The sequence below is a fragment of the Daucus carota genome, chromosome 9 (assembly GCF_001625215.2).
Source record: "Daucus carota subsp. sativus chromosome 9, DH1 v3.0, whole genome shotgun sequence".
In the NCBI taxonomy this organism is placed as follows: domain Eukaryota; kingdom Viridiplantae; phylum Streptophyta; class Magnoliopsida; order Apiales; family Apiaceae; genus Daucus; species Daucus carota.
The window spans coordinates 9,126,286-9,148,908 of record NC_030389.2 but is presented as its reverse complement, the minus strand read 5'-3'; the positions used below and the strand labels follow the sequence as shown (position 1 = coordinate 9,148,908).

General features: G+C 34.3%; 5 protein-coding genes across 5 annotated transcripts; 1 reads left to right on the top strand and 4 right to left on the bottom strand.

Annotated features, from left to right (window-relative positions):
- Window positions 1-3,562: 3,562 nt before the first annotated feature.
- LOC108202053 (benzoate carboxyl methyltransferase-like) lies at window positions 3,563-5,352 on the bottom strand. The gene is made up of 4 exons (XM_017370426.2): window positions 5,216-5,352; window positions 4,722-5,126; window positions 4,359-4,613; window positions 3,563-4,116 (listed from the first exon to the last, which is right to left on the bottom strand). Exons 1-4 carry the CDS (start codon window positions 5,288-5,290, stop codon window positions 3,742-3,744), a joined length of 1,110 nt encoding a protein of 369 aa, XP_017225915.1. The 5' UTR covers window positions 5,291-5,352; the 3' UTR covers window positions 3,563-3,741.
- A 1,965-nt stretch (window positions 5,353-7,317) lies between these two features.
- On the bottom strand, window positions 7,318-9,039 carry LOC108200938 (S-adenosyl-L-methionine:benzoic acid/salicylic acid carboxyl methyltransferase 3-like). Its single transcript, XM_017369211.2, has 4 exons — window positions 8,629-9,039; window positions 8,126-8,530; window positions 7,790-8,044; window positions 7,318-7,693 (listed from the first exon to the last, which is right to left on the bottom strand). Exons 1-4 carry the CDS (start codon window positions 8,701-8,703, stop codon window positions 7,367-7,369), a joined length of 1,062 nt encoding a protein of 353 aa, XP_017224700.1. The 5' UTR covers window positions 8,704-9,039; the 3' UTR covers window positions 7,318-7,366.
- A 70-nt stretch (window positions 9,040-9,109) lies between these two features.
- LOC108200937 (sesquiterpene synthase 2-like) lies at window positions 9,110-11,994 on the bottom strand. Its single transcript, XM_017369210.2, has 7 exons — window positions 11,620-11,994; window positions 11,247-11,532; window positions 10,709-11,084; window positions 10,411-10,629; window positions 10,082-10,223; window positions 9,754-10,002; window positions 9,110-9,659 (listed from the first exon to the last, which is right to left on the bottom strand). The coding sequence occupies exons 1-7, from the start codon at window positions 11,746-11,748 to the stop codon at window positions 9,366-9,368; spliced, it is 1,695 nt and encodes a 564-aa protein (XP_017224699.1). The 5' UTR covers window positions 11,749-11,994; the 3' UTR covers window positions 9,110-9,365.
- Window positions 11,995-16,814: 4,820 nt separating this feature from the next.
- On the top strand, window positions 16,815-19,819 carry LOC108202066 (heavy metal-associated isoprenylated plant protein 4). The gene is made up of 4 exons (XM_017370442.2): window positions 16,815-17,065; window positions 17,652-17,821; window positions 18,289-18,376; window positions 19,184-19,819. The coding sequence occupies exons 1-4, from the start codon at window positions 16,948-16,950 to the stop codon at window positions 19,507-19,509; spliced, it is 702 nt and encodes a 233-aa protein (XP_017225931.1). The 5' UTR covers window positions 16,815-16,947; the 3' UTR covers window positions 19,510-19,819.
- A 1,360-nt stretch (window positions 19,820-21,179) lies between these two features.
- LOC108201885 (AT-hook motif nuclear-localized protein 23) lies at window positions 21,180-22,458 on the bottom strand. The gene has a single exon (XM_017370222.2). The coding sequence runs from the start codon at window positions 22,241-22,243 to the stop codon at window positions 21,407-21,409; it is 837 nt and encodes a 278-aa protein (XP_017225711.1). The 5' UTR covers window positions 22,244-22,458; the 3' UTR covers window positions 21,180-21,406.
- Window positions 22,459-22,623: the final 165 nt, after the last annotated feature.

Here is a 22,623-nt window from a genome sequence, read left to right as displayed (position 1 = left end):
ATCAGAAAATCTCGCACATATCATGAAAATAAGTATTATCGAATATAACTTAATTATAATCGACAACTCCTCTAACTTTACAATTATAGACATTAGACACACTTGTTTATAATCCTTAAAATATAAATAAGTTCATGATCTTTTTAATTTTTATTAATATTTATAAAAGTTGTTATATATTTGTATTATAATTTAATTATTTTCAAAAATATTGCAATTGTTTTATGAGAAAGTTGGTAGTGAAGTGGGTAAGATACATAAATAGGGGAAGTCGCAGTTATTTCCGGTTACAGTTAAATAAATACAGTTGTAGTACTTTTTGGTAGAAATTCCAGTATTTAATGTTATCTACATTTATTGAAAAGAACAGAGTAGAGAAATAATTGCAATATTTTCAAAAGTAATTTGCTGGAACACGTGGGCTGAAATTCACGACTTGTAGGCGGCCACATGAGTCGTTACTTGTTTTACTCGACCGAATTTATGGTTGACTTTACACATAAATTTGTACAAATTGCAAGACCACGACTCACGTCTCTGGCTCAATTTTAGAGGGCTGGAATAAGTTGAAAATAAGGTTAATTATAATGGATCAGTTATTCTAACCCAATATATCATTCGTATCATTATGAAATTTTTGATCTCATTTAAATCATTCAACACACTAATGGTTGCATTCCGTTAAATTAAATTAAAAAAAACTAACAAGAGCAGCAGCTGAGGTGGAAAGTAACGGCTATTTCTACTTACCGTATATTCCACTTCACTTCATTCCTAGATAACATCACTTCATTCCCCAATAAAGTAAACATAAGTGCGTGTAGTGTATTTGGGATTTTAGACCTGTACGTGAACTAAAAGCTTAATAATACTTTCTAGCTTTATTAATGTAAAATCTTTTTTCACATTTTTTATATTTGACACTCCTCCCCAGTTGCTGCGATGGTTGATCACCTTGCTCAGAATCCTCATCCTCTTCATCTTCAAAAATATCAACTTCTTTTTGCCAGATAGGACTTGTAAAAATTGCCTCTTCTGCAATAATAATGGGAGGCCATCTGACATAACCTGGAATAGGGCTATACCTCATTATACATGACTTGTAGGAATTTCTTTTAATTTGTTTTTAGTTTATTTGTTAAGTTTAAACTTATTTTATTCCTGCAATCCATGTAAGCGCCATGTCACCTGAACTTAACAGAAAAAGTTAACTTTAACATCTTTTTTAATTTGATTTAACGACATGCAACCGTTAGTCTATTAAGTGGTTTATGTGAGACCGAAAATTTCGCAATGATGCGGATGATACATTGGGCTGGAAAAGTGATCCATTTGATAATTAACCCGTTTAAAATAAGTGTGATTTGTTAGTAAAGGGGCAAAATAGAAGTTGAAATCAAGTTAAGACTTATAAATAAATAAAATATTTAGAATAAAGTAGTTGAACCAAAATTTAGTATTCTCAATTTTTTATAAGTGTGTGTTCACTTTTTATACAAACAGTATGAATAAGTATTTCTAATTTATAAATTCAAAAATCGAATTTGTAAGCTCCGGCCAAACACCCATGTATATGTATATCGAAGAGTAACCCATATTTTATTTTATTAATTAATTATGAAAATATATTATACAATTATATGTTAATAAAGTTCTCAAGTAATATTTTTCATCATTGTTATTTTATTTTTTCGATCTTATAAACTATTTAAAAGATGAATAAGAAAGAATCATGCTATTATTATATTGAAGTGATATTTTCTCTTTATAACAGCTTAAAATATTAACAATAATTTTTAAAATATAGCCAACTTACATAGTCAATACCATGAAGTATACGAATTCAACAATTTCGTAAAATGTCTTGTAAATTTAATTTAGGCACCCACTTTTGAAGAGAATGCCAAAAATAACTCTGTTCCGGGGATCATGACCATATACGAGAAAGGTGTCCGTTTTACCCACTCAAATACGCATTTCATATACGGGTGTGTACCTTTTTTAGAAAATGTAAAAAAGACGCATGGAGAAAATGCGTATTCACTGACTAGCTGCTGCTGTGCAATAATTATTTTAAACAAAGACGTGTCGCAGTTAACCAAATGAGAAGGCATGCAAGTAGTGTAGAATGACTGGTGGGTCACGTGAGTGGTCGCATACGCATGTGGAGAATGCCTGAATATGCTTATTCAATATCAGATACGCATATGATGAATGCGTATTTTTTGTTTCTTTTTGTTTCCCACACACGCAGATAATGAATGCGTGTTTGAGTAGTCCTCTAGGGTACTGTCCCTGCACATGATCATTTTAGACAACTTTATATGCAAAGTGGTTATAAAAGGCACTCACCCACCAATTTTGATCATTATGGAGTATTAATTTATTATACTATAGATTCTCTCCGACTTTGTCACGTATATAAACATTTTTCAAACAAAACCTTCTGTCCCTCAGGCAATAACATACCATTCCAGAAACAACTTTTCAAACAAAAGTACATACATGGCAACATGGGTTTGAAGCTAGAAATCAAGCTATTAGTGCAGGATCATGGTGAACAACAGCAGACTTTGGATCTTTGGCATCAGTACACCTCTTTGTCAGCAATAAAACTAAGATATAAAACAAGATCACCCCTGCCATTATAGCTGCTGCCATCCATGGCCGAAACCAATATGTCGAACCTCCATGCATGTCGATCTCCAACCACTTCTACTTCATTACAAGGATGCTATAATTAAGTATATAATTATGTGATCCAATTTTTTAACATGTATATATAGGCATAGCCGCATGATGCTCTCATTATTCCACCAAATATTCTTTTATTTCACTTTGGATACACCGTTTTTCAAATTTGTCCGGTTCCATTAGCATGTAACTTATAAGGGTGATTTTGCAATGATCTTGGGCCAACAGCTACCAAACAAAGAGATCAGAGGATGATCAGTTAAGTGGCTGCTTATAAAAATGTTTTACTTGGCTGCTTATAAAAATGTTTTACTTGACTGCAATATCTTTAGAAACTACTTTGTCATCAATCTTGTGTCATCTTATGGTGATATAATTTGTAAGGCTTAATACCCTTTTAACCTCAATGTTTGCGGTGTGTGCCGATGCGACCTCAATGTTTTAACTCGGCCGATTTAACCCTCTAAGTATCCGATATGTTCCAATTAGCCCACAGTAAACTTGACAATTACTATTGACGATAAAGTTTGTTTGTTCTTTTTAACCCTTAAAGAATATATTATATGTTCCTTTTAACTCTAAAAAATGCATTAAAATACATTAGACGTTCATTTTAACCCTCAATGTTTAATGTTCTTTTAACCCTCATGAGTTCGAAATGTCATGATAAGCCATCCGTTATATACCATTTTTTGGTATAATGAGGGTTAATCGGAACATATCGGATACTTGGAGGGTTGAATCGGCCGAGTTGAAACATTGAGTGTATCGGTACACACCCCCAAACGTTGAGGGTTAAAAGCGCATTTAGCCAATTTGATTACTTAATGACAAAATAAGCAAACCATCTGAAATTGTACTTGTCCTGTTGGCTATATAAGAAGCTTATTCATTATAATCATATGGTGTAAACATTAACACTTAATTTGTTAATGCATAGAAATGTCAAATGCAATGTAACATCACATAGAGATTCCATGCAAACAAGCTAGGCGAGAATAACATAGCTAGTACATATCCATGGAACGATTTGATCCCTTGGCCTCTTTATACATAAACATTTTTCCTTGTCAAGGAAATTAATATATAAAAGCCTTTGATTTTCTCTCTTGAGAGATGATCAGCCACATGTAATGCATACCTCTCGAAAAGCTTGTCCATAAAAGAATTTCCAGTCTGAAAGTGAGTAGCAAGCATAGGTTCAACTATAGCTCTAACTGCCTTGGCCACAATCTTTCCGCTGTTGTTTATATCATAAACAGATTTGGCTTTATCATCACTAGTGTCCCAGTTAACTTCATGGGTTTCCAGGCGATCGACGGTGAAGGATCCCTCGTGTTGAACTATGTCCTTCACTTCATCAATGCACGGGGTATAAAGAGGTAGATTGAATGAATTAATGTAATCATTATCAAGTAACCCCTGAAACAAAATTGTGTAGAAATCAAGCCATTTACTTAATATCATTCGGAATTTATAATTTAACTTTTGCTGGTAATTTAGTTTTTATTAGTGTGTTGGAATGTTGAAGATCAATTCTTGACAGCAACAGAGAATATTTTTAGAGTTAGTAAGAGTTATCCTAATAATGCTTTTTTGGACCTTATGATACTTTGGTCACACGAATCTAGTTGTTTAGTTGAATGATCACAATTGAACTATACCTCATCCGACATGTCTTCAAGTGATTTTGCTAGTAATTCCCATTTACAACAGCAATCTTTGCTGGTGGGATCTGCAATGCCCCTGCCTGCGAATGTTAAGACCATCTGGCCATTAGGAATGACTTCCTCAGATCTCAACCGCAAAAATGTTGAGAAGTCTGCTCTGTATTGATTAAAATAAGCTTCATAAACACCAGGAGGACTAGCTTTTGACATGTAGATGTTTCCCTTATTATTCTCTAGATTCTCTGGGACCTGCATTGCTTTTCACTACTCTATGTTATAAAATCTCCAGTGATATTAAAGCAGAATTGAGAAAAAAAAGAGAGTTAAAATTCAGCTTTACATCTACTACTTAATAACCTGGGAGAGCCAGTGAAGACTAAACGAAGAATGAACAAAGTGAATGCTTTTGCTAGGAAAGAGTCTTGTATAGAAAGACCCCGGAACTCCTGAAAGAAAGCATTTTCCTGATTTGTCACCCTCCCCACTATCAAGATTTGAATAGAATTGTGGTGCCATTTTGAAGGTTGTGTTGAAATCATTATCTGGAAGATCATTTAAATAAACTTGAATTTCAGGTGTTCTCAGATTTTTCTTCTGGCATAATCTATGAACAGTGTTAACTATATTGGTAACAACCCAGAGGGTGTTTGTCCCTGAAGAGCAACCTAAATCAACTATCCTAAAGCATTCAGGAAAGCCGCTAGTTCCAGAGTTCTTGACAGTTTCTTCCAAGAATATACATGATTTTAGTATCACCGTTTTCTGCATGATAGCGATATCAAGTGACTTTTATGCCATAACAACATGAACAAGTAAAAAGATAGTCATCTGAAAGTGATATTAAGAATCACCTGAAGGGTTGAGTTGTTAGCATAGCTAGATTGGTCATCGCCTGCATTCATGCACAAAACATTTACCACTCCCATTCTAGCTTACTCTATGATCTGTAACTTTTTTCTCTAATTTCCTTGTTTTTGTTTTACAAACTCTCAGGTAGCAGCCTCTTATATAGACCACTTCAAATCTGTTATTCAACTTGTAACAAAGTGTTTATCCAAATATATTATATTTAATTAAAATTAATGAAGAATTTAGAGGGTTACAATCAATGCATATATATTTCTTAATGTGAGGAAGTAGCCATTACCTGCAACTGGTGGAACATGTTTGATGTTAAAGGTCCAATGGCAAACCATAATCAAGCAAGCTATTGAAAATTAGCTAAATATTTTGTCCTCATCTGAAGTGCATGGCTTTAGCTTTGGCTTTTTTCCATGATTAGAACTTTTTTCCCTCAACAAATTTCTGACAAGACGATTAAGATTAGTGCAAGTACCAACCCCTCTAAATCGTGTCGTTTAGCAACTAACAAACTGCCAGAATATATCAACTCACCCTTAAGTTCACATTCTTTGCAGGTCTAACGAGTCCTTTAAATTTAAAAGGGGTACTTGCAAAGTCCATTTTCAGCCTCCACCATCATAGCAATGTACAGGACAGTTTGATACAACAATTTGCAGGGAAAAATATGATGCTCAACACTTTTTGACGTTATGGGGGTGAAGGCAGGGGAAGATACATGATTTACGGTGAGTAAAACTTCATTGGAATTCAAATAAAGGGGCTTAAACAAATCAGTATGAAAAGTAATTCAAATCAAAACAATAAAATATAACAAAGGCCATTACTTCAGAACTTTGAAAGGAGGTTTTTTCAGGCTCAAAGTTAAAGGGGGCGTTAGCAATCCATAAATAAGCTTGCAGATGTTTTCCAAGAAGCGAATATATTAGCTTTAGCTTTGTATATTTACTATGACCAGACCTGTTTGCAGCCTGACATTAAGGAATTAATGATCAATGTACGTGTCTATTAATCGACAAATAGATGTTAATTAGCTTAATACCAGATTGAGAAAATAATTTCTCCTCTTTCAAGATACTTGTGACTGAGTCGAAGCAATTTTTATGTATATGAGTAAAAAAAAAGAGATAAAGAGAGAACGCCGCGGCAGTAACATAAAATTCTATTTTTCTTTTTAATTACACTTGGTGTAAAGAGCTCGGCTGAGGTAAGTTGGCAAGAGTTGGAGGCAATAGCAGCCACATGATGGTAGAATTTTAAGTTTCTTCCCCAGTATTCTACAAATTGTTTAGGATTTTCTTGGGTGACATTGCATTTGGATTCTAACAGTTGGTTTTTGTTTTTGTGCTTTCTGAATTAGTTAAGATGAGGTCTTGATTAATTTTGAGTTGGGAACTTAGTTCTCGCCTCAATTTTGTCTCACTTCATTTTTTGTTTTGATTCCCTGTTGCGTCTAAATGCCTAGTAGGCTCTGGCAACTGGTAATGGATCCATGCATCCTTTTTTGTCTCACATCATCAAGAAATGAAAGTTGGTATATTTGAAGTGAAAGTTGAGAGTATTCAGACAAAATATTAGGTTAATCTGAAAATATTTAGTTAAAAAGAGCAGCCACCATTGAATCACCAAGTTCTATTCTAACACCAAAGCCTACTTTTTGATACTATATTATCGCAATGCATATAACTATTTTGCAATTTGTATTGCATATTACATTTGCTCCTAGTAGAATATTTTCTCATCTATTTTTGAGAAAATATAATGATCCCTTTAAAAACACATTTTCGTAACATTATAAGGTTATAATGAATTGGTCACTTAACTGGGCTGTCCTTGATCCTCGACCACAAAAGAAGGGTTAGAATATAATGATGCCGCCTTTACCATGGCTGAATCTGAGAGGATTGCTATTTTCAGGGTTTTTTTTTATGACCTTCAACAGAAATCAAAACAATAATATGATTGATCAACACGCCTCTCTAATAAAATCTTCACCAAAAATAGTATCTTGAAGTTAGGTGAGGTGATGTGAACCTTCCCCTAACTATTGCCTATAATAGAAACAATAATATGATTGATCAACACTCCTCTCTAATAAAGAAATTAATGGTCCCATTACGCAATTTGATAGCTTCACACCATCATACAAATTTCCTTGTCAATGAAATCAATATATAGAAAGACTTGATTTTCTCCTCGGAGAGATGATCTGCCACATGCATTTCATACCTCTGGAAAAGCTTGTCCATAAATGACTTTGTTCCAAAGTGATTAGCAAGCATTGGTTCCATCACAGCTCTTACTGATTTCGTAAATATATTTTCATTGTCTTTCCAGACAAGTTCATGGCTTTCAAATCGATCAAGGCTAAATGAGCCTTCATATTGGACTATATCCTTCACTTCCTCCGCGCATGGTGTATAAAAAGGTAGATTGAACGAGTCGATGTCTTCATTCTGAACCAACCCCTGAAACAGAAATGAGTTGTATTAGTCAAGTTGCAAATAAATATGCAGATACTATGGGACAACAAAAATAGCGACGAGTTGAACTAGTGGTCATACCTCATCTGACATGTCTTGTAGTGCTTTTGCCAGTAGTTCCCATTTGCAGCAGAATTCTTTGCTGGTTGGATCTGAAATGCTCCTAGCGGCCAGTGTTAAGACCATACGGCCACCAGGAACAACTTCCTCAGACCTCAAGCGCAGAAATTTTGAAAAGTCTGTTCTATATTGTTCTGCATAAGCTTCAGAAACACCAGGAGGACTAGTTTTTGATATGTAGATATTTCCCTTGTTATTCCCTAGTTTTTCAGGAACCTGCATTTGTTTGACAAGTCTGCTCTGGACAATATTGAAAAACAAGAAAATCATTATTTTCACTACGCATTTTTAACTAACCTGAGAGAGCCAGTGAAGACTGCAGGAAGAATGAACCAAGTGCATGCTTTTGCTAGGGAAGAGTCTTCTGTAGAAAGAACCTGGCACACCAAAAACAAAGAAATTCCCATATTTGATTCCCTCCCCATTCTCGAGCTCTGAAAAAATTTGTGGTACCATTTGAAAAGTTGTGTTGAAATCATTATCCGGAAGGTCATTAAGGAACAATTCAATTTCAGGTACTGCAAAATTTTTCTTCTGGCATATCTTGCCAACAATTTTAACCATCTCAGTGACAACTAATAGCGTGTTTGGCCCTGAAGCGCAGCCCAAATCGACTAGCTTCAAGCATTCAGGAAATCCACTGGTGGCCAAGTCCATCAAAGTTTCCTCTACATATGCTAGAGATTTCATTACCAGAGTATTCTGCAAAGAAATTTTATCAAAATACATGCTTTTCATATCAGTAACATGAAAAAAGGAAACAATATTTTGATGATCTTAAAAGTGGTATCGAAAAAGACCTGAACTTTTGAGTTGTTAGCATAGCTACATTCATCATCTCCTGAATTCATGCTTACAACTTTTACCTCTGCCATTTTTCGATCTTGATACTCTGACTGGAAGTTTTTTTTTCTTGCTTCTCCCTGATTTCCTCTGTTTTCTTCTCAGAACTCTTGGTGGATATTGTTTTATAGTGGCCGTTTCTCATATGAAGCAATAAAATTATTATTACTACTTTTTTTGGGTATGTACTTGATCAAATTCATATCTTTTTGTCAAAATAATCATTTAATTCGAATTCCTAAAGAAAAAGAATCTTTTATTCAGTTTATATTATCTGTAAATTTTCGTTGTTGGAATTTCCTTTTTCAACATACAGCTCATATGCAATGAATAATAGTGTTTAATATTTTTTGAACACGTTAAAAAATCCCAAACGTAGTGCAAGAAGTGTTTTCTATATCTAACATGTGAAACTGTCCTTTGCATATCCAATACCAAAAGACCCTCCAGTTGTAATTCATTGTCTGATCCTAAAATATTGCTAAACTAAGTTGCATTTTACTTGGATTTTTTTTTAATTTTTCTGCTAAATGCTCAGAGTAAGACAGGGACAGAATCTGTCATACAATTAAAAGGGAACCAAATTAATTTATTTTAATTTATATCCGAATCTAATAATTGATTTATTTTCATCAAACATAAGTAAAGACCACATCCACATATGAACCATGCAGCAACACGGTTAGGCATAGCATTATACAGGGACAGGATCTAACAGGATGGAGGTGATCATATCTTTTGTCCGAGCAGAGGAATGTGTGTAGCCGTCATCCCCATCATAAAGAAGGTTTATAACACATGCGAAATTCACAACTCTTGTCAGCAATGCCATTGCTGCTGCTGTCGGATACAGGCATTCCTGATTCATATCCTTCCATGCATTAATAACGCGTTTCTGTAGTGCATCATATGTAGTTTCTTTTGATACGCCGTATTGTTTCATGAAAATGTCAACAGCTGTCGGTATATTTGGTCGCTGCATCTCAAACTGCAATTGCAACACCATCAGTAATTTTTTTCCCCATCAAATGAGAGCAGGAAGAAAATAGAAATTAAAAGAATTTTAATTTTGTGTGTCGAACCTCATGTCCCACGATGTCATCATGGAGTCGGTTAATGACAGATGCAGCTCTTTCAATTAAGGGCTCTTTGGTTATCCACTCAAATGCTTCTCTAGTCGCTACATTACCCATTAGCACGAAACTTGTGACAGATAACATTTTGTACCCTGCAGTTACGAGTGTAACACTCATGTACTCTTCCAACGTCGGAAAGTATTGGATTTCACACCATTTAGCTTCGTGCAGATATGCTCTTGTCAGCCTTTTAAACTGAAAATGAAATATCAGGTCCTAAAATGAGTATTAAGAAATTGAAATTACAAAAGCAATGAGAAATTAAGACTCTTACAGCTTCTTTTGCATAACCAAAGCCGTATGTTGGCCTGCCTTCCTTTACCATCTCCTCTTCGGCTTCAGAAAAAACATCCAGTAAGGCTTGATAACAATGTCTCATGTACTCCGGGAGCTGATCTATGGTTCGGACATCCCATCTACAGAAATTAAATTAACTATGATTATTCAACTGAGAATTATACTAAAAGCTAAAAGTACAGTAAAATTTAGTTCCATTACATAATCATGCCATAATGAAATTTTAGTAAAATTTCATCTAAATTTACAGAAAATGTTTTATAATTTTAGTTTTATTTAACTCATAGGGTACAAAACTACACTTACTTTTCAATTGCATCAGTAAATTGATCAAGTTCCTCAACGGTTCCATAGGCATCATAGATATCATCAACAGTGGATGTTAGTGTAATCACTTTGGTTACAAAAGTTCTAGCCGAGGCATATTGTGGCTCAAAGTACACCCCTGTAATCCAAAAGTAGCATTCCACCACTCTATCTCTGGCGAATGGAAGTTTATTTGCAAAATCCAAATCTTTCCACCACCTAAAACATTTTTTTTCATGATGAAAACAAAATAGAATATATTTCATACCCAAGGGAGTTCATTTATATTAATGTATACCTTGTAATTTCACCTAGCTCCACTTGATGCAGCTTCTGCACCAGGTTAAAATTGCATTTTGCCAAATCTAGCAGTACTTGATTATGCCAGTCAAGTTTATGGTAGACTGAAATGTAATGCCTTGCCACCAGCCTGTTTAAACTTTTGCGGAGGGGATACTTGAGTGAACGACCAACAAGGCCTATTAATGGATTATCTATGTTGGAATTAAGATATAAACTAAGGTGAGTGGTAGTGAATTCCAGAGCATCTTCTAGTATGTTTTCTCCATGCACTCTAAAATGTGTTGCTTCAAACAAGCTTAGCATTCCTCTCACGTCCTTAACCAAGCTCTCCTTGAACTTCCCGTTGCTGTCCTTGAATTTGTAGAAGACGTCTAGGTGCAGATGAAACAGTCACGGATGCAACGTTATGTTATAGATAAAGGATTTTTTTCCTTATTAACATATTGTCATGATACTAAAATCCTGCAATTTTAATAAGCACAAATTCATGCACTTTCTATAGTCTAAGACATGATGAAATTATTTGGACATACCAGAGGAAACATTATGTCCTTGCTGTCTAAGTAAGCGGAAACTTAGAGTAAATTCATGCAGGTTATCATCATTTGTGCTTCCATAATATTCATGAAAACTTGCATTTATCTCCTGTAGTATTATGTCAATCTCAGCCTCAAAGTGGTAAGACAATCCCAGTCGCTGTATATCATCAACCAGGCTGATTAATTCGCGTTGAGTCCTGTCCTCTGCTGTCAGCATCTTCTTGGCTTCTTGTTTCAGCACTTGAAGACGTTCTTCCACTTTGTGATCAGCATCAGTTTTCTACATACAAATTTGTCAGTACACTTGGTGCATACGGAACATGTTAAAAAGCATATTAGATAAAAATTTATTTGACATTTTACATACTACATCTGAGGTACTGAATGCCAGAAATTTGTCTCCCCAAACGCTAGGATGAAAAGATGCTGATTTGCGGGTAATATCAGGCACAACCTTTGGAGGAGGACCAGATACAGAGTTAACACACAAAGCCATCTTCAGTTGCAGGAAAGACTTATTTGAAGTGATGAAGATTATACTTTTCTAATGAATAGAGATGATCTCATCCTATAAACAGAAGCATGCATTTATAGGGTTTATTAAGAGCTCACCCTTGTTGACACTGGAGATGATAAGCATATATCTGTACTTGTAAGAACACATGCAATATATGACCCGCAACAATTCTTGCTAAAATCTCATTGGCGAGACGCGAGAGTCATGATGCTACTGGATGACATAATATATAGGAAACACCTGCTGATGAAGAAAATCGGAACTTTTAGTGTCCTTGGGAGTCCAAAGTCTGAATGAGATCAGAAATTGTACACCAGAGGGTTAGTAAAATGTACATTTTTATTAATCCAAGAAAGTTCTATTGACATATTTTCAGAGTGATTCATGATTTTATTGACAATCACATATGATCACTCTGCATTTCTGTTCTGCACTCTAATAAAGGCTAATAACATTGTGTTTGTTGATTTGCTTGGCATCATATCCTTTAATAAGGAATTTACTTCCATTTGAAATAAATTAGCTTTTGACCTATGAAATCACCAGTTCTTAACTTATGATTTACCAGCTTTGGACCTATGAAATCTGTCGTAAATGGTTTTAAATGAACTTGAATCTCTTGGCTTGCTACAGTTTACTGTTGAATTAGTTGTACTGAATACTATACTTCACTTCCGATCTCTACTAAACCTGAGGGCCTCATTCCCATTTATCTTAAACTTTGTACCTTTGAATTCTTTGTTATCCTTGCCTACATCCATGTACTTGGGAAAAAGATCAATGATCAGCTCGGTTTTTGTTGAGATGCCACTGCCACATGCAGTGGCGGACCCATGAATTGTATTAGCAGGGGCTAACTTGTACTTTAGAAAAATCACGTATGAGAATAAAACATTTTAATACATGAACATTAACATCACTCGAATTCTTTACATATAATATAATATAATAATAAGTCTTAAGTAACATTCTTCTAGGTGCCGTATCTTGAGACCATGAAAATCTTTTCTTCGAAGCACATCAACTAGTGCCTCACAAATTCTAAAAATTCATTTTGGATATTATTTGTGTCGTTTTATTTGAAATAGCAATTAAGTCTTCCTCTGGAGGCTACCCTGTTTGTTTCATTGCTGGTCTAGCCGTTTAGGGACTTTAGTTTTTGCTTTCCGGACATTACACAAACAAGGTAAGTTCCCACCTAAAACATGACAATGTTATAACACATGCACTACGCAGATAAAATCCCACCTAATACATGACAATGTTTAATAACAGCTTACAGTTGTTGACATTCTATGGTGTTTAGCAACTTAACCTACCTAAGAGTCATTAAGTAAGATATGTACACTTCATAAGCACCTTTAATTGTTCTTAACCAGATTTTAATGAGTGATCAGTACTTATATTCATGGTTTCTCCTCTTGTAGATGCAGAATAATGGGTGAGGCCTTATCTGCGGTATTTATAACAATTCTGTAAAGGGTGAACTTAAAGCAGTCCAACGTTGTAGCATCGTATTAATCTATTGGAGCATAGTAATTTAGGATATTATTTTGTATTTCAACTCAAATACCATTCTTTACATTAGTAAATGAAATTACTTTACATTCTACCCGATTTGAGGTAAAATATCATAGAGTTGATATAGAGTCCTTAGGAGTTGAGAAGAATTTTTCAAAATCTCGTGGATTATGGAGGGATTTCTAGAAACTAAGTGCCATCATTCTGAAATGTGTCCCAAACTTGCATTGTTATTCGTATAAAAATTTATTTGGTTATTGGATCAGTTAAATATGGCCAGTCTTGATTTGTTCTTTTATACGAACTACATACAAAGTTTAAGATATGCAGGACTGGTATATGACTGTTGATACATTAGTTTCTTACTTATTAGTTCTACCTGCGGAGCATGGAATCAGCTACTCTTGCCATTACAATTTTGGCTTTCATGATATTCAAGAAAACTGCCATTTATCTGCTGTAGTATTTTGTCAAACTCAGCATCAAAATGGTAAGATTCCCTGTCGTCAACTAAGTTACTTATTTTATAACAGGAAGATGCTAGGTACTTCAAAAAGTGTTCCCAGTTTTTTTTTTCTCAAATCCAATTGGTAATGTATGATTGGTTCCTCTCATAATAGGATCCCCTATATGCACATCAATCACCTAATTAAAAATAGTCATATGTCTGTCACGTCATTTGAGAAAAATTTTTGAGAATAGATTTTGGGGTACGTAGCATTACCCTTCATAACGAGCCTTATCCCTGCAATGAGCATCTTATTTGCTTAGCAGTTGATGATCAACATCAGCTTCTTAGACTCACACAAGTAGTTCTCTTTCTAAGTTGAGATATATATTCTCATCGTAAATGGAAGTAGTTTCCTCATATAAAAGATGATGTTTTCAAGTATTTACTTTCTTTTAAGGGAAAATAGATTTTTTTGCCACCCAACTTATTATTTGTTTAGAAACCTACCACTGAACTATAATTTTTTTCTTTTTTGCCACTAATGTTAGGTTCGGATTTTTTTTTTGTCACCAACGTTAGGTTCGGATTTGATTATTAACACTGTGTTATTCTTTTTAGAGTTAATTGCATTTGGCACCCTTTTGATTTCAGCATGTTGCACATTGCACCTAATAGTTTTGGAATAAACACTATGCAGCCCCTTACTTTTAACCCGTAGACACTTTGCACCCTTTCCGTTATCTTCTGCCGTTACCGTTAACTTTTGAAGGGGTATTTTGAGAAATTTTATTATATTTAATTAAAATCAGACCTTTATTTAAATTTCCCGACCATCTAAACGATATTTTTCGGAAATTTATTTTTCGGTAGTCTGCAATATAATGGTGATCTGTGTCTATATCTTTATATGTAGTATTCCATATGTGTCCTAGGTAGTTTATCTTAGAGGACGAGAGTACGGATTTTTTTACTCAGAAATGAAATCTCAAAATTAACTTATGGAACTATATTTATAAAAAGTGGGAACCTTAAAATACGTGACAAGTAGTGGTAAATAACTATAAAGTCAAGTGATACTATATATTTGTGAAGTCTTAAAATAATTCATAAAACTAAATTTTTTAGGTTCTTAAAATGCCTGTTAAACTCTCATACTGCAAGGTAAACTAGCTAAGGGACATACTGTATATAATGTTATAGACACATATCATATCACCATAATATTGCAGACTACCACTATGTTTTTATAATCTTAAAAAATAACATATTGTTAATAATCAAATCAAAACATAACGTTAGTGACAAAAAAAAATCCAACGTTTTTTTAAGGAAAAAAAAAACCAACATTAAATTTTATACTGAAAAAATAAAATAAAATAATTTTTAAAATTTTTTGGAGTCTCAAAATGCGTGTCCAACTCTCGTCCTCCAAGGTAAACTACTTAGGACACTAAGATATAGACACATATCAGATCGCCATTATATTGCAGACTAACACTATATTTTAATAATACCAAAAAAAATAACATAGTGTTAATAATCAAATCCGAACCTAACGTTAGTGACAAAAAAAAAGTCCGAACCTAACATTAGTGACAAAAAAGAAAAAAGTTATAGTTCAGTGGTAGGTTTCTAAACAAATAATAAGTTGGATGGCAAAAAAATCTATTTTCCCTTCTTTTAAATGTTATTTACGTGATTGTAAAATCACAATGATCATTATATAGTCAGATGATTGATCAACAGGACTCTTATGTAGTGATCGAATAACTAAAAAACAGTGATAGGAAATTGGAAAATTAATTTTCTTTTTACAATCCCGTTAAAACCAGAAAATGAGAAGTAATTGATTGGAGCATATTTTGAATTTGCAAGTACATTGTGTGGGTGTTTGGGAACACCAACTTCCCACTTTTTTTATATAAAAGTTGAGTTCAGCTTTTTTGCATGCGTTTGGATGCAGAAGTCGGAAGGGATTTCTCAGTCTTTTGGAGCCTGAAGTTGGAAGTTAGAAATGCTAGTTTTTTTTTGAGCTTTTTTTGTGATTTTTATTTTTATGGAGTTTTTAAATTTTTAATATGTAATAAATTTTATTTATTAATAATGTTTCTTGTATTTTTATGATTTGAATGTTTTTTCTAATTTATAAATTTAAATAAAAGAAGAAGAGTATGTGATAATCTGGCTCAAGGCCCTTTCTCCTTTCACGACTAAACATTCACCATTTAAAGAGGTTATATTATGATCAAGTCCAATCCTTGTACACCATTGACAATGCTCATTGTTTTAGGCCCATGGGCCAGCAAGAAGCTAAGAACTTCCAAAGCTAGTCCATTCAATTCCATTAAAAATGAAAACATATTGTGATATTAAAACAGAAATAAACTTGTATTATGTCGTTAATTTCTAAATATTTAAAAATTTTATGGATTTGATTGATTAGTTAATAGTCATCTTTTAAAAAAAATACTAAATACATTAAAATGTGAGACAAAAATCAAAACAAAATTAAATATTTTCAAATATGCAATGCTACAATATTTATTAATTATTAATAGTTATAGTTTTAAAAATTGAAATTTAATACCTATTTAAAGGCAAGGGAAGTAATTAGTGAATTTCAAAGGAAAGGAAAACGACAAAATATTGAACCCCATTATATGCACTTCTAGTTCAGGTATTTTTGTTTCTCGCCATCATCGAAGAAATAAATGTACGGTCTTTCTAATGTGTGCCCAAGGGCACACATTAAACACTAAATTCTATAAAAATAGCTTGTTTTGATTGGTGGAGTTGATGTAAATGCGGGGGGCATTATCATTTATTGTTCATCGACCAATCAAAATGAGTTATTTTCATTGGAGTTAGGGACTATTGTGTGCCCTTGGGCACACCACAGAAAATCCCATAAACGTAACTAGAAAGAACACATAAATATGAAAAACCTAATTGCACAAGTTTTCAATGGCAAGTGAACCACTCTCATCAAATCCCAACAAACACTAGCTAGGTTAGCAAAACTCTCAAATTGCACAAAAGTAACAAAATGGGAACCTTTATTCATTTTTCCAAGTATATATATACACATTTCTAGTTGTGCATGTGTTATTAATATTTCATATGAAATTCATCTTCTTTCTCTCCTGCTCGGCTAAACAATTAATGGATATTGTGATGATGCCGTAGTTGATCAGCTAGCAATAAATATGGGTAAAGAAGAGAAGAAAGAGAAGGGTAATCCGGTAGTTGTTGCTGGGTACAAAGTTCATCTCCATTGCCCCCAGTGTGCAGAAGATATCCGAAAGCCTCTACTAAGGACTACAGGTACGGTAGCTTGAGGTTTTTACAAGGGCTCGTCCCAATTATGCATTATGACGCATACTTTCATGAGTAATTAAATTTTGATTTTCGATGAAAGAATATAATATATTTTCTCAAAACATGAAGCCAATTGGTTCCAAAATTGAAAATCCTTATCTTTTTCGCTAATAACTTGAGTTTCGTTGAAACTCAACTCTAATGTGCATAATAGACCATAATTCAAAATATAAATATGAATATTATGCATACTGTCAAAGCTTTTATGTCTGAGACATATTGACAATATTTCGAAATTATGTTTCAGCTCAAACATAATATGTCTAAGACATAATTCATGAGATACATGATTTATCTATGACATTACATGATATATATCTGATTGTTGAAAAGAATTTAAAGAAATTATATATGTATATATACGTCGTTGAGGATATAATGGTTTAGTTCAATTCTATGGAAACAAACTAAAATCCTTGATGCCCACAAAAATTCATAGACTGCATAATTCGCATCCTACGAGATTTCCATATTCTCTAGGCTATCCTACGGTAATGGCATTTTAGTAACATCACCATTCTGATGCCTCCAGGAGTGCATAGTGTGGATGTGAAATACGAAAAGAATGAAGTTATAATAAAGGGTGCAATTGATGAGAAGATGATCCATACAAAACTAGAGAAATGGAGCAGGAAACAAGTGGAGATACTAGCCAAGGACAAGATCAACATCGTTCAAGTCAAAGACAAGGAAACCAAAAGTGTAAGATTGCTATATAAACCTCGTATAACCTAATCAAGTTACTAGCCTATAACTACTAGCCTCTAACTACTTCTGCAACACCTAGAGTTGAACCTAGTATAGAACACTACTCCCTCCGTCGCTTAATACTTTTCATGTTTGCCTTTATCACGTTTGCCAACACACACTTTTGATCGTTAATTTCGTATTAATATTAATTAATATAAAAATTTCACTGTATTAAAGTATTCATGAATACGAATCCAACAAGATCACTCATGACTATATTTAGTTTTATAGATTAAACGTAAATTAGTAATTTGTCTCATGTTATAAATAATCCGAGAAAAGTAAACTGAGGGAGTACTTGTGCAATATATTTACATGTACTATGAAATTAATAGGTGATGTATTACTTGTAGTCTGTCACTAGTCTTACATGTTAAGCTCATAAATGACGATTAACGACATGATATGTTGGATTAAAGGAAACGGTGAAGACAACGACGATAAAGTCGTACATACACTGCGATCAATGCGAGCGTGACCTTCGGAACAGATTAATCAAGCACCAAGGTACGGAAGGATGAGATTTTTATTTTTGTGTTAATGAAGCTTGCACCAAGTTCCTAGTATTATACTTAGTATGTTGTTCGGATAAGAGGACCAGGGTTCTAAAAATCACATTGACATGCTACTCGTTTTTATTTCCCCAACCCGATCTGAGTTTCGAATAATCAGATAAAAATCGATTTTGTAAAGAATCAATTATAATTTTGTTGTTGAAGTCCAATTCGGACTTGACTTTTTTTTTTAAGAATATGGGTGATAATTGGAAAAATTATATATAACTAATTATTAAAACTTGATTTTATTATATCGTTAAAATTATCAAGAGCATGTATATATGAATTTGGTTATTAACTATATTATTTATTTATTAATAGATTGTTAATGTTATTAGATGATTGTATTAATAAATAACATTTACTTTTATATAATTAAGAAAACTAATATTATAAGGGTTTGGCTAGTGTGTGCCCATGGGCACATGCTAAGCACTAACATTTATAAAATTGGAGAGTTTTGATTGGTGTGGTTGTTGCAACTACAGGGGGGTCCACCATTATTAAAGAAGCTAAGCCAATAAAAACCATCCAAATTCATAAATTTTGGTGCTTAGTGTGTGCCCATGGGCACACCATAGAAAAACCGATATTATAAAGGATCAAGGATTGTAATGAATTTAAATACGAGAATTTCGACCAGTTGTCGGGGTACTCATTTCAAGTACTCTCCCATTTCCGAATACTCATTTTTGGAAGCAAAACCGAGTTGAACCCATTTCCGCTTTTTACAACCTTGAAAAACATACACATGCAGGCATACATGATGTTAAGACAGACCGGAAAGCTCATACTATCACAGTGGTGGGCATAATCGAGTCGGAAAAGCTTTTGACCTACATGCGAAAGAAGGTGCACAAACACGCGGAGATCATAACTTCAAAGAAGGAGAAGAAAGATGGCAAGAAGGAAACCATCGAAGCTGAACTCAAATCCACAGAAACTACAAAGCTAGTTGAGTTTCAAGAAGAGATCAAAGTGGAGGCCAAGGTTAAAGATGGAAATGTTCCATATTTTGTTCATTATGTTTATGCTCCACAGATGTTTAGTGATGAAAATCCTAATGCATGCTCAGTTATGTAATCATCAAGAGAATTACCTATACCTACAACACCTGCATATGCATATATGACGTGCTCATGCTTGTAAATTTAGTTTTGGTATCACTTCTGCAAAAAAATGTACTTTTTAAGCCTATGAAATTTAGGGAGTCCAAGAAACAACTCCTACATAGACTAGAAACTGAAGTTGCTAATAGGCAAAGCTGTAAATGTCTATGCACTAGCTATGATATACCCATGGACATATATGTGTATAAGATAGTTGTTCAATAGGAAGATATATGGGAGAACAATGAGATCAGTTGTTCAAACACATTTTTACCGGAGTATAACAGTTGCTCTAGATGTTGTGCAAAATATACAAATATATTTTTTTAACTATTATAATCTAGCCCTTGTGATTGAATATGTCACTACAGCGAAGTGTCAAAATTAACAGCTGCTAAACTTTTTTATCGCTATAATATTTTATTAAGGATCTTTCTGTTTCACATCTTGATACAAGAAACTCATGAACATAAAATATGTTGACCAACGGATCTAAATTAAATGAGGCAGGTAAGTCAATCACACGTTCTTCTTTTAAGACAACAAAAAGGCTGTGTTTAAGCATTTGTTAAAACGAGAATGATCTCCGGATCTTGTAACCAAACGAGTATATACTCCCTCCGTCCCACAATACATGTCTCTTTTGAAAAAATTACGCATATTAAGAAAGCATTGATCAGATAAAATTTTCTCACCTCTACCCCTAATAAATGCATGAATGTAGACTCTTATTCAACCTCCATTAATTGTTATACAACTTTCAAGAAGGGTAATTTTGAAATATTTGCAATATATTTGCATTGGAAACTAAAAGTAGACATGTATTGTGGGACAAATTTTTTTTCCAAAAGAGACATGTATTGTGGGACGGGGGGAGTATATTAAAACTCTAATGGACATGTGGTAATACTTAAATAACCATATCATGTTCATATGTAATGATCATTTAGATCATGGCTTGTAAAACATGTCAAACATATAGATAATTCACTGAAAATCATCAAGGAAGAGGATAATGTAATTAAGAAATATTTAGTTGATTAACATTCATTGTACGTTTATAGATGATTAGGTTACCAAAGTTAGCTAATCAGATGGGGAATATCAACAACACTCTTTTCTTGAGTTTCTGATAACTCAACTTCCAATTGAATGACACATTACAAGTTACAAAGAACATGAGTTTCATAATAGGCTTATCAACATACATTTTAAAATCCTAGATGCTATTATTTTATGTCCATTGTTTTTAGTACAGAATAAACTGCATAATTAACTAGAGCATGCAGTTCAATTACAATAAACTCTTAGGTTTGGTCACCAAAAGATAACTGATTAGTCACTTAGTAACTCTCAAGGAGTTAAATAAGTAATATTACTTTAGGGAGGAATATGGAAAAGAGTACCTAATTGTATGTCATTAGCTAGTTTTATCAAAAGGGTCTTCATTAGTTTTACCTTAATTGTTAAATATATGAAAGGGAGCTGAACCCTAACTAAAGATGAAAGATAAGAATAATTTAAACATGGCCTTTACTTTATCATCGATAATATGCAGTTAAGTATTATAATACCAGCAGCAGCAAGCTCCAGATCTAGTTGTGCAAGTTGGATCAAAGAAGAAGCAATGATTACAAAAACTAATGTTCTCAAAAGATAAACCTCAAACATTTCTAATAATAATAATTTAAAGTACTACTCATGAGTACTAGAACAGTTAACAACATCACAACAACAACCACAACAAGATCCTCAAATTTTCACATGATAAAACCTAATAAGTTAATTAAACATGATCCATCATAATAGAAATTGTACAAGATGAGATAATGATCTATGGATAACTCTGACCTCAGTTTTTAAATAACCCATCAGTAGGGAGACCGGTTCGGGTTGTTTCCGCTCCATCCGCCGTCCATTGGAAGCTGGCCATTCGGCATATTTAGAGGGAGGTTGAAAAAGGGTAGCCCTAAAGGCTGATCACCGAAATTAGGACCACTTCCACCTCCGCCTCCGCCTCCACCTCCCGATTGGCCCACTTGAGGCTGCATCGGTATCGGCTCTTCCTCCTCGAGAGGCAGCCTCTCGTAAGCCACGTTCGTGAACGAAGCCGCGATGACGATCACCGGGCTCGATGCAATTAATGCACCCACAACATTTCCTCCCACAACTTGGCCTTGTCCACCGGCTAAGTAAATGGTCAAACTTGTCGCCCCCGGTGGAGCCGGGGGCGGCAAGAACGACCCCGATAACGACAAAATCTCGAATCGGCCTTGCAGCGTCAAGACCGATCCAGCCGCCGCAGGCTGCCTCAAACTAACATTATTCACCGTTCCGCTCCCACTGAGTATACAAATCCCTCGTTGCCTCTTCCTCGCATAATTCGCCACCGTTTCGAAAACATCACATCCGCTGCTCACTTCAAGAATATGAGCCCTAAGAGTATTCGCACTCTCCCGAGTAATAATCACGGGAGGTTTCGGCTTGTTCTTTGACCCCGCGGGCCTGCCTCTCGGACGCCGGGCAACCATGTTGCCCGAGTCCGAGTTGGCCAGATCAAGTCCCCCCTGATGATGCGGGGAATCGTCGCTGTTCCCCGAGAACTGGCGACGGTTGTTATCATCTTCGGTATCAGGGGGGATTTGAAGGTGAAGGTCAGGCCTGTGGAGTTGATGCATAAAGCCTCCTAAGTCCAAATTTCCAGACATACTTAAACAATTTGAAAGAAATTAAAGAGAACAGGAAACGGAGAAATAAAGTATGTGGTAATTAAAAACAAGTGAGTTGATTTGTTTAGTTTATGATTATATAATAAAAATATGTTGGGAGGTAACTGGAGGTAGAGAGGGATTGAACAAGTGGGAGGAGTTGGAGAGAGAGAGAGTGGAGAAAGCAGCCATTCACTACTTCAACTATTATATGAAAAAATGGAGCATGGACATAGGAAACCATATTTATATTTATCTGTGTTTCTTTACATTTTTTTATGTTTTGAGCAAGTCGAAAGAACGAGAATGAAAGAAGTGATTTGTATATATAAGTACTTGTGTACCTCATATTTTTCATGTATTTTGGGGAGAATCAAATA

Excerpts from the sequence above, each read along its gene's own strand:
- LOC108202053 (XM_017370426.2), bottom strand. The coding sequence starts at position 5,290 with ATGGGAGTGGTAAATGTTTTGTGCATGAATGCAGGCGATGACCAATCT. Across the intron at positions 5,127-5,215 it reads CTAACAACTCAACCCTTCAG|AAAACGGTGATACTAAAATC; the intron begins GTGATTCTTAAT and ends GCTATCATGCAG. Across the intron at positions 4,117-4,358 it reads TTGAAGACATGTCGGATGAG|GGGTTACTTGATAATGATTA; the intron begins GTATAGTTCAAT and ends ATTTTGTTTCAG.
- LOC108200938 (XM_017369211.2), bottom strand. The coding sequence starts at position 8,703 with ATGGCAGAGGTAAAAGTTGTAAGCATGAATTCAGGAGATGATGAATGT. Across the intron at positions 8,531-8,628 it reads CTAACAACTCAAAAGTTCAG|AATACTCTGGTAATGAAATC; the intron begins GTCTTTTTCGAT and ends ATTTCTTTGCAG. Across the intron at positions 7,694-7,789 it reads TACAAGACATGTCAGATGAG|GGGTTGGTTCAGAATGAAGA; the intron begins GTATGACCACTA and ends TTTCTGTTTCAG.
- LOC108200937 (XM_017369210.2), bottom strand. The coding sequence starts at position 11,748 with ATGGCTTTGTGTGTTAACTCTGTATCTGGTCCTCCTCCAAAGGTTGTG. Across the intron at positions 10,630-10,708 it reads GAGCTAGGTGAAATTACAAG|GTGGTGGAAAGATTTGGATT; the intron begins GTATACATTAAT and ends AAAATGTTTTAG. Across the intron at positions 10,003-10,081 it reads TTGGTTATGCAAAAGAAGCT|TTTAAAAGGCTGACAAGAGC; the intron begins GTAAGAGTCTTA and ends TTTCATTTTCAG.
- LOC108202066 (XM_017370442.2), top strand. The coding sequence starts at position 16,948 with ATGGGTAAAGAAGAGAAGAAAGAGAAGGGTAATCCGGTAGTTGTTGCT. Across the intron at positions 17,822-18,288 it reads AAGACAAGGAAACCAAAAGT|GAAACGGTGAAGACAACGAC; the intron begins GTAAGATTGCTA and ends GTTGGATTAAAG. Across the intron at positions 18,377-19,183 it reads CAGATTAATCAAGCACCAAG|GCATACATGATGTTAAGACA; the intron begins GTACGGAAGGAT and ends ATACACATGCAG.
- LOC108201885 (XM_017370222.2), bottom strand. The coding sequence starts at position 22,243 with ATGTCTGGAAATTTGGACTTAGGAGGCTTTATGCATCAACTCCACAGG.